This window comes from Thamnophis sirtalis, unplaced genomic scaffold (assembly GCF_051295495.1).
Source record: "Thamnophis sirtalis isolate CommonGarterSnake01/CBP01778 unplaced genomic scaffold, rThaSir2_p1.2 scaffold_3, whole genome shotgun sequence".
NCBI lineage: Eukaryota > Metazoa > Chordata > Lepidosauria > Squamata > Natricidae > Thamnophis > Thamnophis sirtalis.
In genome coordinates, this window is record NW_028261383.1 from 42065589 (window position 1) to 42079955 (window position 14367).

General features: G+C 38.6%; 1 protein-coding gene across 5 annotated transcripts in view; it reads left to right on the forward strand.

Annotated features, from left to right (window-relative positions):
• Positions 1 to 14367, forward strand: part of PTPRG (protein tyrosine phosphatase receptor type G) — a 722188-nt gene that overhangs the window by 683070 nt on the left and 24751 nt on the right. For all 5 annotated transcript variants that reach the window (XM_087708786.1, XM_087708785.1, XM_087708789.1 and 2 more), the window contains one exon: positions 5831 to 5922. In XM_087708786.1, coding sequence (XP_087564912.1) covers positions 5831 to 5922 — 92 coding nt within the window. The remainder of the gene's footprint in view (positions 1 to 5830; positions 5923 to 14367) is intronic.

Consider the following 14367-nt stretch of genomic DNA (forward strand, 5'->3'; position numbering starts at 1 on the left):
TGTTTACTTCTTAATTGTTGGTGTATTAATCTTGGTCTTAATCTCTGGTCATCTGTTGCGGCCCTACCTGAATCGGGAGGCTCTCACGACAGTCACTCGAGCCCTTGTGATCTCTAAGCTGGAATACTGCAACGTGCTCTACATGGGGCTGCCCTTGAAGAGCACCCGGAGACTTCAGCTAGTACAGAACACGGCCGCGCGAGTGATAGTGGGCGCACCTCGGTTCGCCCACATAACACCTATCCTCCGCGAGCTGCGCTGGCTGCCTGTAGATCTCCGGGTGCAATTCAAGGTCTTACTTACCACCCATAAAGCGCTCCATGGTAGTGGATCTGACTATTTGAGAGACCGCCTCCTGCCAATAACCTCCCTGCGTCCCATCAGATCGCATAGATTGGGCCTCCTCCGTATTCCATCCGCCAGTCAGTGCCGACTGGCGACTACCCGGAGGAGAGCCTTCTCAGTTGCTGCTCCGACGCTATGGAACAATCTCCCCGTGGAGATTCGTACCCTGACCACAGTCCAGGCCTTCCGTACAGCCCTCAAGATCTGGCTAGCCCGTCAGGCCTGGGGATAAACTCTTCCGCCCCTCCCGAATGCTGAGAGAATGTTGTGTTTTTAGTATTTTTCAGTTATTGCACATTTCTTTTTATGTTTTGTCTTCACTCCCCTTCCTTTATTATTGTAAGCCGCCCTGAGTCCCCTCAGGGAAAAGGGCGGCCTATAAATGCTATTAAAATCTAAATCTAAATCTGAGTGTTGATTGCTGGTGAGAAGGTGTCTTGGTCTTTTCATTTCCTTTTTGGCTTGTGATTATCTTTTTTGAATGGTATGTAGATGTTGTTTATCTTTATGTGCCTGTTGATGGCTGATTTGTCTGTTACCAACTCAGATAAACGGTCAAACAGTAAACAATAACCTAATCAAGATACTTCCAAGAACACTCCCACTAACACTGATAAGGCATTTCGCTAGTATACAAAAAGGAAACAAACCCCACTGCCTTCTAGCACTGAAGATGTTATCTAATTTGGTAAATGAAATAAATCAATCAAGCTCAGAGAGCACTAAGGACTACACAGTTCAGCCCTGATCTATAAATATTCTCTTCTATGTCAGATGCTTCAAAACAGCTAATTTTATACAGTCAGTGCAATGATGCATAGGATATGTTGGTAGAAGAAAATAGCAGGAAAAATAGCTCAAGGTGTGTGAGTGGATGGGTGATACTAAAGATGGAGGTGTAAAAAAGAAGTTGAAAACAGTTCCAATGAGGATAAAATATGGAGAACAACAACAGAAGCCATTATGGTTAATATACATGAAACCGCTGGGCGAGATCATTCGGAGGCACGGGATAAAATACCATCAATACGCGGACGATACACAGTTGTATCTGTCCGCCCCGTGCAAACTCAATGAAGCGGTGGACGTGATGAACTGGGGCCTTGAGGGTGTTAAAGACTGGATGAGAGCTAACAAACTGGTACTCAACCCGGACAAGACCGAGTGGTTGTTGTGTTTTCCTCCCAACAATTTGGCCAACGTCCCATCAATCAGGCTGGGGGGTCAAAATTTATACCCCTCAGACAGGGTCCGCAACTTGGGAGTCCTCCTGGACCCACAGCTGAGTTTCGACCATCACTTGTCAGCTGTGACCAGGGGGGCATTTGCCCAGGTTCGCCTGGTGCGCCAGTTGCGGCCCTACCTGAACCGGGAGGCCCTCACAACAGTCACTCGAGCCCTTGTGATCTCTAGGCTGGAATACTGCAATGTGCTCTACATGGGGCTGCCCTTGAAGAGCATCCGGCGACTTCAGCTAGTTCAGAATGCGGCCGCGCGAGTGATCGTGGGCGCACCACGGTTCGCCCACATAACACCGATCCTCCGTGAGCTGCGCTGGCTACCTGTTGATCTCCGGGTGCACTTCAAGGTCCTACTTACCATCCACAAAGCGCTCCATGGTAGTGGATCTGGCTATTTGAGAGACCGCCTTCTGCCAATTACCTCCCTGCGTCCCATCAGATCGCATAGGGTAGGCCTCCTCCGAATTCCATCCGCCAGTCAGTGCCGACTGGCGACTACGCGGAGGAGAGCCTTCTCAGTTGCAGCTCCGACGCTATGGAGCAATCTCCCCGTGGAGATCCGCACCCTCACCACCGTCCAGGCCTTCCGCACGGCCGTCAAGATCTGGCTAGCCCGTCAGGCCTGGGGATAGGACTCTAATCTCGCCCCTCCCGAATGTTGTGCTTTTACTGCTACTTATTTTCACTCACATTTTCTTTTTGTGTTTTGTCCTGCACTCCCCTCCCTCATTATTGTAAGCCGCCCTGAGTCCCCTCAGGGAAAAGGGCGGCCTATAAATGTTTAATTTTAAAAAAAAAAGACATTTTTTAGCCATGATGGCAGTGAAGATCTGAAATCCAAGGTGACACATACTGGAAATGGGCAAGGTCACAAAGGAAAAGTGTAGATGGATAATCCCAAGCTTCAAAAACATAAAAACTCAGAAGTAATCAAGTTTTACCAATGATTCTAAGAATAGAAGTAAAGGAAGCACTACTGCATGGTGATGCATTAGTTAGAATGCAGTATTACAGGCTAATTCTGCTGACTGCCAGGGGTTCAATCCCTACCGCTCTCAAGATTGACACAGCCTTCCATCCTTCCAAGGTTGGTAAAATGAAGACCCAGATTGTTGGGGACAATAGGCTGACTCTGTAAACTGCTTAGAGGGGGCTATAAAGCAGTATGAAGCAGTACATAAATCTAAGTGTTATTGCTGTTGCTATTCTTTCCAGCCTCTTTACTAGCAGACCTTGGGTAAGTGTATACATGGACACTCGCGTACTAAGACCTCACAGTGGGTTGCATATTGGAAGGGGGGGGGGGGAATCGTGTTACTAGGTAAAAAAAGGGAAGGAGCTTAGAATGGAGCAACCACCAGCATTGCAAGAAATTGTCCAACTGCATGTCAGATTGGAATTTTATTCAGGATCATTTGGCCCATTTTCCAGCTGAATTTCCTTTTGTTTTCAACTTCCCCCATATCCAATTTGGTTGCATTCTGATCAGTTTTCAATGAATTATCAGACTGGCAGGCAAACGCATACGAAGTTGTGACCCTGTTACACAATGTATTTCCAGCATTCTATTTGGTTGTAAATAGGGGTGTCCTCAGGGAAGGTGGGTAAATGATTAATAATTATTTTAAAAGGGGGCATGGCTTCTATTTCACAGTTTTGTGACTCTTTTGACTCCACCTGCAGATGTCCCTGGCTAAAAAGAATTTTTTAAAAAAGGCTTTGTTAGATAAATTCAGGCTAAAGGGGAAAGAAAAGAATTAGGTAGGCACCTGTTCAATGAAAAAGGCAAAATACTGATAGAAACGTCGATTAAAATTCATAACATATCATTTTAAGCATGACTCATTGAACTCAGTGAGCCTACTCAAAACATAGCTAAACATCTACTTCGGGAAGATAGACTTATTCTTGTACGTTTCAAAATGTCAGATTTGCTTTTGTGATTTTGCACGCTCACGAAACATTGCAATGCACCCACTCAACAAAGATGGCAGTTCCAAGGTCAGGTCAGACAAGACAGAGGACAAAAATAGTTTTGAGAAAGCCCAAGTGTAATAAATTCCATAATGTACAGAAGTAGTTGTAATGTAAATTTGGAAAGATTGTTAATTTTTCAGCCATTGTGTCAAAAATTAGTTTACATAGAGGTGACATAGCACTTGACTAACTTTGGTTACTATTTTGTTGTACTGAAATACAGATCATTAGCACCTATTAAATCCTCTTTTGCATAAGCCTTGCTATTATTAAGAAGGCATGTTTTCTCATATTATTGCTGTCATAATAAATGTATATTAGATGGAGACGTTGTGAAAGTTACTTGTTTAGTCAATTTGTGAAGTCAGAAATGGAATGAATGAATGAATGAATGAATGAAGGAAGGAAGGAAGGAAGGAAGGAAGGAAGGAAGGAAGGAAGGAAGGAAGGAAGGAAGGAAATTCTATCAAAAAAGGCAAAGATGATCCTGTGAATACTGATAAAGAAGCAGGGCTGAATTTTTGAGAAACACTATGCAACAACTGGGATAAACATGACCTGGAAGACAAAAGATATTCTGTTATTTGACATGAAAGAATGGTTGGAAAAAGAAAAAGCACAGAAGAAATTAGGCCTTTTGGAAAACCAAAAATTAAAGAGATTGTTAATTTTTGGCATTTGCTTAAAAAAGGCTTTTGAATTCATAGTCTAAAAATGGCAAACTGATTGATCCCAAAACATAATTGATTATCCATAATTTGATTTGATTTTACTCCTTATGATAGAAAAGTAATTAATGGATCTAAGAATGCAGAGAGATTCTAAATATGGAACAGATTAGTTTTTAATAGACTCAAGAATGGATTTGAGAGACGATAAAGTCGGTGAAAAAAGGAAAATAAGGCCTGTGTAGCAATAAATAGAAAGAAAGATTAATCCATCCAGATTAATGAATGGAAAGTGGATGTAAGGAAAATGGATTTGGAAGATGCTTGGAATAAATCATCATTTGTCAAAATGCCCTAGAAGCCTACGAGGTTACGTTAATGGAAATATGAAAAAAGATGCTTTGTGGAATGATGAAGTGAAAGAGTTGATGGAAGAGAAAAATGCATATAGGAGAATAATTACTGCAAAAAATAAGAATGAAACCAAAATATTTTATAGTGTGTGGAGAGAAAAAATATGGGTGCATAGAATATAATGAAGAAGAGTATGGAACAATGAAGATTATATGAGACAGAGTGAAGTTAATGGGAATAAAAAGTTGCCAGAAAAGGCAGTAACCAATCATGCTTTGAAATAATTCCACTAAACCAAAAAGAAAGTATCTGCCTTGTTCAGCGATCACATTCACACATCACGCTACATCAAAAAATAAACACACTTGCATAATGATGTCATCTTGCAAATGACAGAATACTTGGGATTTCCAAATGACCCAAAGTACATTTTTGTGTGATGACATCAATAAATGGTATTCATCCCCAAAACATCTTGCTTTTCTCTACAATAGACATTCCAAGGAAAGAAGCCCAGACACCTCACCAGTTTTATTTATAAAAAACACAGCAATCTGTCCTGTTGTTATTAGCATTGTCTGTGATGAGGCAAATAACAAAATCTATTCCAATGAAAACAAAATCCAATTAAGCAAAATATTTATACAACAAAATGAGCCCTGAATAACTCTCTACAATCAGCCTGTCTTGATACAATGGAGTCATGACATTTATTTATTAGTCAAATTTAGGTTTCACCCATCCCACTCACCTTTGGCAATAAATTTATTAATGGTGTCAAAATTTAAAACAGGAATGGGTTTCTTCGAGATCAGGGGTGTCCAACCTTGGCGACTTGAAGCCTTATGGACTCCAACTCCCAGAATTCCCCAGCCAGCATGAGGAATGATTGACTGGGGAATTCTGGGAGTTGAAGTCCACAAGCCTTAAAGTTGCCAAGGTTGGATACCCCTGTTCAAAATGCTGTTCAACTGCAACTCCCAGCATCCCATGCAAGCATGACCCTAGATGAAAGATGTTGGTAGCTATAAGTTACAGTCCAACAATTTTGGAAAGGCTGTGGCTTCCTGACTCCTGAGCTAAAGGAAATGGTAAGACAATCTGAATGATATGTTGTGCTGATTTCACTTGAGAATGCATATTAAAACATATTTATAAACATATTATTGGCAAGTAGAGAAAACATCAAGCTCGTCGGGGAAAAAATAAACAGTGGAATTGAATCTTTTTTTTTTCATTTTGCAGATGACATGGAAGCTATTCCTGTCAAACAGTTTGTGAAGCATATCGGTGAATTGTATGCCAACAACCAGCATGGGTTTTCAGAAGATTTTGAGGTATGTGTTAGAAGCTTTTAGAATGGAAAACTCCTTTTTATGATTTAAATGATTGATTATGGTTCTATGAATGTCCAAAATGTCTACTCTGAAATAAATTCCATGGACTGCAGTGACCTTACATCCAGGTAAGTGGATTTAAGAGTGTAACTTTGTCGTGCCAGGACATTTTCTGATTGGGGAGTGGAAACACTGAAGGAGTCATTAGTGCTCTCTGAGCTTGGTTGTTTTCTTGCAGATGTTTCATTAGTCAAACTAGGTAACATCATCACTGATGCACTGATGATGCTACCTAGTTTGGGTAATGAAACGTCTGCAAGAAAACAACCAAGCTCAGAGAGCACTAAGGACCCCTCCTTTCAACCCTGAGCTACAAATATTCTCCTTTACTGGAAACACTGAAGCCTGGAAAAAGCAGCAGACTATCAGTGGAGACATCAAGTAAGCAACAGGCACATAAGGAATACTCCACTCAGTATCAAGGATGCAGTTGTAGAGGTGGTAAACAGTATTAAATATCTGGGGGTGCAGATAACTAACAATATGAACTGATCTCTCCACATGTCATCCTTAGTGAAGTGTGCAAACCAGTCTCTGCATTTCCTGCATCGGATGAGGAGAGCGCATCTTTCTCCTTCTGTCCTGGCCACTTTTTACAGAGGCACAATTGAGAGTGTTTTAACAAACTGCATCACTGCTTGGTTTGGTGGCTGCAGTGTGTCAGATAGAAAGCCCATAAAGAGAGTGGTAAGGACAGCCGAGAAGATTATAGGAAGCTTACTTCCTGTTAATTCAGGATACCACTTATACCACTTATACAGCTCAAAGCATTGTTAGAGACCCCACACACCCACTTCACGGTCTCTTTCTGTTGCTCCCCTCTGGGAGGAAGTTTCAAAGTATTTCTAGCAGGACTGCCAGATTCTGCAACAGCTTTGTTCCCTAGGCTATCTGTCTGGTAAACTCGCAAGATTCATTTTCCTTGCCAGATGCATACATCTGGACTAGACTGTTATTTCTCTGTCATATAATATTTGTAGGCATATGCATAATTTTGTATTTATTTATTTATTTTGTCATGTTTATGTGGTGTATATTGGAGGTGGAGACCCTTTGAGAGCTGTATGCACAAAATTTCATTTTAATGTATGCTGATTAGTGTACATTCAAACTGACAATAAAGTTATTTTAAGTCTAAGCCAAGGGAGCTGGCATCTAGCAATGTTTGCCACTCAAGGGACGGCCAAAGAAGAAAGTCCTTTGGCTGTGATGGAAGCAGAATCATCTTGTGGAGGGCACCTTCTTTTGAAATAATTTTCAGAAGATTTTGAGAGTCAGAGAAATTAATGTCAATGTGGCATCTGTGCTGGCATGACATCATACAACTGCTGCTGAAGCTACCATAAAACCTATATAAATTGAATGAATGAATGAATGAATGAATGAATGAATGAATGAATGAATGAATGATCAGTCAATCAATCCTGTCCGATAACATGTATTAAACTACAGTGTTTGGAAGTTGAGAAAGTTGAAAAAGCTGCATCTCACTCATGGAAAAGAAAAATCTGGAATAATTGAAAACCAGTAATGTGGTAACTGTGATGTGGGATTGACCATCAGCCATCGGAACCAAGGCCATGCATGCTGAAGACATTTACAGCTTTGAAACACAAGTGCTTACTGCAGCTGTGTCTTCATCTGACTCCATGTGCTCCCTGGGTTTATAAAATCATGTGGCTTAGATAAACACAGCTTCATGCTTAATGACAGTGACAGACTCAGGCTCTAATCAGCAAACACAGTTTTCCCAAAAGCCAGTATTAACCATTCTGAATACTCTGTGTTCCTTTCAGCACAATTGGGCTTTGAAATAGCTGTCAAGAAGGAGGGATCTTTTGAGTTCTCACAGCCAAAAATAGCATGCAGCTGTTGTGTCATCTCTCTCAGGACCAGAGGGAGAAATATGGTTTCAGGGCTCAACATATTTTAATAATCAGGTGTTAAAAGGCTGTGATTAAATCATAAAAGGCAGCTACACTTACACATAAACTACTGTTAACAGAATTGTTGGTTTGATAAGGAGCATTTCCGCATTCAAACTGATGCAAAAAAAGACAGCGAGTATTCAACCTGGCTCTTTCATGCATATTCCTGAAGGTTTTTGCTTACTCGTTCAGGTATTGGCTGCATTGTCTCACAATTTACACACTGACAACCCCCCCCCCCCCAATAATAGGAGGAAAATCCTATTGTGCCACTCATGAGCATTTTGTATTCATGAGGACTGAGGCTGTGCAAGGTGTTAAAAGTGATTTAGTCAAATTGACTCTTGGCTGGATGACTGAACAGGAACATTGAAGTATTTAACAATGTTGATGGTATTCAGGACAAACATTTATCCTCAGGGGAGCAGGAGTTGATAGGACTGATCAAATGCAGGGCCATCTCCTCAATTATTTATGAATTGAGACCCCAATCCAATTCATCACAGCTGGTTTTGACACCATTTAATTATTCAAAATAATCAGCTACACATCTGGAAACTTTGCTTCAGCTGTGTCTGAAATTTGCTGCCATTAACGAAAAGGAAGACAGTCATTGTGTGCTTTGGACAATGGACATACCCAATACTGAAATACTGTTCAGTATATGTTTATTGACCAATGCTGCCTTTGATTGTTTGCCTGGCTGGATTTTTGAATTGCAAATTACCACCAAAGAGAAAGTTAGTACATTTTATAATTGAAATTTCAAGCCCAAAGCCTATCGTAATGATAAACTTAAAAGGAATTTGTAAGAAGAATTAAATTGGATGTTTTAAAGGCATCCCTGTGAAACAAGAGCCAATTCCATACTTCTGTGGTCTATACTACTATATTCTACACTATTTTTCAACAGTGAGATCACACTGAAAATAGTCATATCTTGAAAAAAAGTAGTAAATTTAGATGTGCTGTCTTTCCTGCAAATATGTTTTAAAATGTTCCATTCCTGTTATCCTTTCTGTGTGGCTGAAAATGTTTTTTTTTTCATGAGACATTGACAAGATATCCAAGTATTTTAGATAAATGACAAGTTGTCCATCAAGAAAACCCTGAGAGACACGGAAAGATGAGTTGTGACTTCTTGTCATGCCTGCAGTCATATTCCTTTTAGGATAGTTGGCCTGCCACCCTCTCTCTCATTTTACTATGCTGTTTCATTAGTGGGGTAATCGGGAGGGGGAATAGCAAGGAGTAGAATTGTAGAATGTTTTGTTGTCAAAATAAAACATTCCTTTCTAGAAGCCCAAGGTCATTCTTTGTCTCCGCACCTCTGCACCTGACCGGAACTAGATGGGTGGAAATGTCAGCAGAGGAAGATTGGACCATGTGATGGACTTGTGGGTGTGGGGACAAGATCATGAACTTTCAACTGGATGGGAACCCCAGGAAGTTTTCAGATTTGGGTTTCCCACAGATGTACCAACATGCCTCTCTTATTAAATTGGAACTTTGAGGAAAGCTCTGCCTTAATTCTGGATGATATTTGGAATGCTGACACTTATTATTATAAGAGAGATTCAACAATGAACCTCCGTTAAAAGAGGTTTTCATACATTCAGATTAATAATTGCTCCGGACAAGGGGAATAACAGAATAACAGGACTTGATGACCAGTATAAATCCCACCTATTGATGAAGTCCTTTCTAGCTTCAATACTTTCATGTAGCAATTCTGATGTTATTTCTCTCTGGATTCAATTACATTGGCAACTTCCTTTCTATTTAAAATACTTTTAAAATTTAAAATAAAAAAGGGAACTTTTTTGTTGCTGAGGAAGATGCCTTTTTCGATCCCCCAAAACTAAAATAAAATAAAATATAGTTTCCTTATATATTCATACCTCTCTGTTTGTTCTGTCAATATATTAGCTATTCCTCAGTGAGTCAAAAAGAAGACTGATGGGTCTTTGTTTCCTCTATAGTGGTAAGCATCCTTGAAAATTGTGTACTGGGAAATAATCTGCTGCTCATTTCACACATCTGTTTAAGTGCTGTCAGAAAAAGAAATGTTGACTTAATAGAGCTTTGGTCTGATAGAACAGAGATCTTATAAGTTCAGCTGTTACACTGATAAGTTTGATAAGATAGATCTCATTATTTATATTCTGGTCCATGACTGCCAATAAGCATGAGTTGAATTTCTTCTTTGCAGAAGCATGAATATTGACTGCAGAACAGCATTCCAAATATAAAAATTCAGAGTCCCAGTGTGAATTGTTTGAATAATTCACATATTTCCAGGTGTGTAAACTAAACCACAACTCAAAATTTAATAAAAGTGTATGTCCTGGAAATGATCTCCCCACACACACAAATGTTATCAATCTATAGTTTTCTACCAGTAATTTCCCAATTTATTACCTTTTTTTACTCATTTAAATAAACTAAACAAGAATAAATGAGTAGTCTCGCATCAGGGACTACTGCCTCTGTGCTGCAGCATCAATATGAGTCTCGTGTGATGATAACAAAAACCTGAAGAACTAAAATGGCCTAGCTCTTTCCCCACTTTCCTTCTGCCATTAGGCAGACATTTTTTTATTCAAGTTGCCCTTTGAAGATTGACTTTAATTGTCAGCTGAGTGTTTATTTTTTGTTGTTTTTCATTCGTCTCTGTTTAGATTTTAATTACCACATTGTGTCTGGCTGTATTTCACTCCTAGTTGCACCGAGTCTATCTGGGAATTCGATAGTGAAATATAATAAATAGGATTCTGATTTGAATGAATATCAAAACCAAAGGTCACAGGCAAATATGTGACATGCCTCCATTCTTTTTACAAGGAATATTTCAGCGATGCACACTTCTTCCATATCCATTCCCATTTTATTGTCTTAACACAAAGCTGCTCATAAATTAAATAATTACATAAATATATGACCCTAGTTTCTCATTAGTCAGACCCAGCTAAACACATTTGACCAAAACAGTCTGATTATAATTATAGTATACTATAAGAAAATAGATGTCCAGATGAGCATGCCTAAATTTTGTGCTTTACATTTGTCCAATCTTAAACATTTCTACCAGAATATTTTGTTGAAAGATTGAATACTAAAGTACACCTTTTTAGATTTGAAAAGTCCTTGAGATTTTTTTTCCAGTTTACATTTTTCTAAGTATTTTTTGTAAAATCAGTCATTCCTTTGTGAAAATCAGTCATCATCATGTTCTTCCATCATTCCAGTGTCCGATATCTATTCCCAGGTCACCTACTCTATTAGCCCAATATGAGCCAGCTGAGACTTCAGCTGAATTAAGAGAGCCATTACCTCTAAAGCATTGCAAAGGTTAATTAAAGTTCCTGACCTTGGAATGGCCTTGCAGAAAAATAATAGACACTGGTAATTTTTCTGAGCATTATATAACATTGTAGTGCTTCCATGGCATATATTTAATGTTTTTCCCAAGATGAATTGAGCTATTTTTTAAAGGAATTTTAAATCCTCAGTGGTTTGGATCAAATGGCTTCTATAGACTGTTTTATAATAAAGCAACTACTTTTATGTCTATAGTAGATCAACCAAAAAGGAACTTGAAAATCTTGAACAGGATTATTTATTTTGCTGTATAAAGTGTTGTGCACACTGACATTGTTCTACATAAATAATAATGACAATTACAAATTGCATGCTGTTTTTGTAGTTTATTCCTTTTTTTAATATAAAATGTGACATAGGAATTCATGGTGAAGAGTAAAAATTGAATTGTGGAAGCAGTTCTTTCATTTAAGTAGAAGTAATTGCTTCTGTATTTTCTGAATTTTCTATTATTGAGTTTAATTGGATTATTAAAGATGGAAGCGTTGAGAATAAAATACTATTCCCTTTTCTCTTTTTCTCATTTAACAAAATAAAGACTAGAACCAACTTATATGGATTTTACAACCATAGGAAAGAGACAGAGAGAGGAGTTATAAATGGGTGTCTGTTTTAGTCACTCTAGAAATAGGGTTTTTTGAATGCATCGTAAATGTAGCCTCTATATATAATTAAATATTTTACTATTATTCAATTATTCATGACATTATCCATGGCCAAAGATGTACACAGCAAATGACCTATACAAAATGTATATGATGTAATATCTATATTCTCTTCTCTGTAGCCCTAATGAAAATTCTGTTCCCCATATTCTCAGTCTAAATTGATACTAATTAAAATATTTCGCTATTTCCACATACTTTGCCTCCAATCTGATGGGGAAATTACATAATAGAATTAGTCCAGCCTCCTCTTATTTCTCTGTGTTGGAATAAGAATAGAAGGGTTTTTATTCCTTCTGGAAAAGGAACAAAATAATTGTCCTTTCTCTACTACTATAATGGTGGAAAGGGAAAGGGGAAAGGAAAGGAAGGCAAGATAGATGGGGGCATATGACAAAAGACAGGGAGCTTAGATTGGAGGGTCTGGCAATATTCCAAATCACTGCAAAACTGCATTGTCCATAGAAATGCATTAAGGAATCTCTTTCATTGCAAGCCCTAATGTGATCTAGTCCACAATCTGTATTTTGCCAGGATTGCCTCCCACACCAAAGTTAATACAATTCTGTTCAGTTTTAGGAGAGATATATTTGTAGATGTTCAATGTTCTAAGCCCCTTTCAGAATTGCTTTCAAATATTCTGTTTGTTTAGAAAGAATGGCAAGGGAAGGAAATCATCCAGATCATAGCTTCTAGAATTCTTTTTAACTCCTTTATCAGAAATAGTCATCGAGGCATCTGTATTTTCTTAAGTGTAACACAATAATAGGTTGCATCCAAGTCTAAATGTTTTTCTGCTTTTGCTTTGTATTGGGTCTGACACTTTTGTATGTTCCATACACTCCAGGGAATTTTAAACAGAGAACTTGACAATATTCCAAGTTAATGCCCAACTATCTCTCTTATAGAAATGTTTCTGGATCTTTTTTTCTTCCACAGCCCCTGGCCCAATCCAGCAATTTTTAAACTCAGCGTTTCTTTAGTTGTCTTCTTACCACACAACCAAACTTGGTCATATTAGAAGTATCATCCTGTTGATGGGCAAACCAATAGATGAACAGAGTCCTAATCCTGCAGCCATAATTTCTTTCCCGTATTCCATTGGGTTAGAAAGAGTGAAGATAGGTGAATTCTTTGCATGGCAGCAGTGAGCTCTGACTTGCAAGGCAGTCCTTTCTGACATTTCTATATAACCCTGAACACCATTTTAAGGTGGATATTATTAACATTTCTCTTGGTAATTCCTTCTGGCAATTAGCTCTGATTTTTCTGTGCAGCAGCTGTGCTGTACTAATGACTTGCTTTATTTTGAAGTTTTGGTACTTATAAAGATTAAGGTATCTGTAGGCATCTTTGTAACCTGGAGAGGAAAGAGGGTACCAGATGGCCCTGATAATACCCCATAGTTGTAACACAGAAATATAACTCAGCATAACCTATCAAACCAATAACTGTCATACATGTAGGTATTCATGTGAGCGGTCCTGTAATAATCACACTTCTCTTGCTAACTGTAGATATGTGCATGCCACACTCCTCCCCTAGATGTCCAAATTCATATCATTTTTAAAATGTTATTATTAAGTTTATTTGCTGCCCATTTCCCATTTTAAATTATAAGATTACACTTAGCCTGTATCTGAGGGCAGTCCTAGTCTACAATGGATAAGGGAATCAGTATTCACACATGGGATGGGAACAGATTGATTCAGGATATGCAGAAACAAAAAATTCCCTTGGTAGCAATGAGAGGTATTATTTAACAAAATTAAAAATAGCAGTACAAATTTTCACAATACACACATGCCTATTCCATGCAAAATCAATCAAAAGAATGGCAACCACTGCATCTGAACATAAAATAAAGCACTTGGATACAGGAGGGGAAATGATGGGCACAAGACAGGTGGATGGATGACGAGACCTTTCCTCTCTCTTTGGATGGAATTAGTGTCCCGGTTTGCATAGTCTGCAATCTTAAGCATATTTCTGTTGTGACCTCACAGCTAAGAATCCCAAAGTCAGCTTTGACTCTTTATCCAAAACTTTTAAGATGTTATGTAAGACTTCTTTGAATATGTCATGACACTAATGAAATCTTTTCTTATCATCTTTGTCCCTGTACCATAGTGATTTTCATACTTCTGCTAATTAATTATTACTAGGACTAAAAGCAAAATGCTGTGACAAGAGATTGAAGAAATTATGTATTGGAAGCTTGACAAAAGATGACTGAGATATGTTCTGCAAAGGGCATCACAAAGAAAGATTGCAGATTGCAGAATACAGAATATTAGATTTAAATTATAGGAAAGCAAATTACAATTGAATGATAGAAAGCAACTACCTAACAGTGGCAGCATTATAATAGGGGAACTAATTAGTCAGGTTATGGGCTCCCCTTCTTTGGA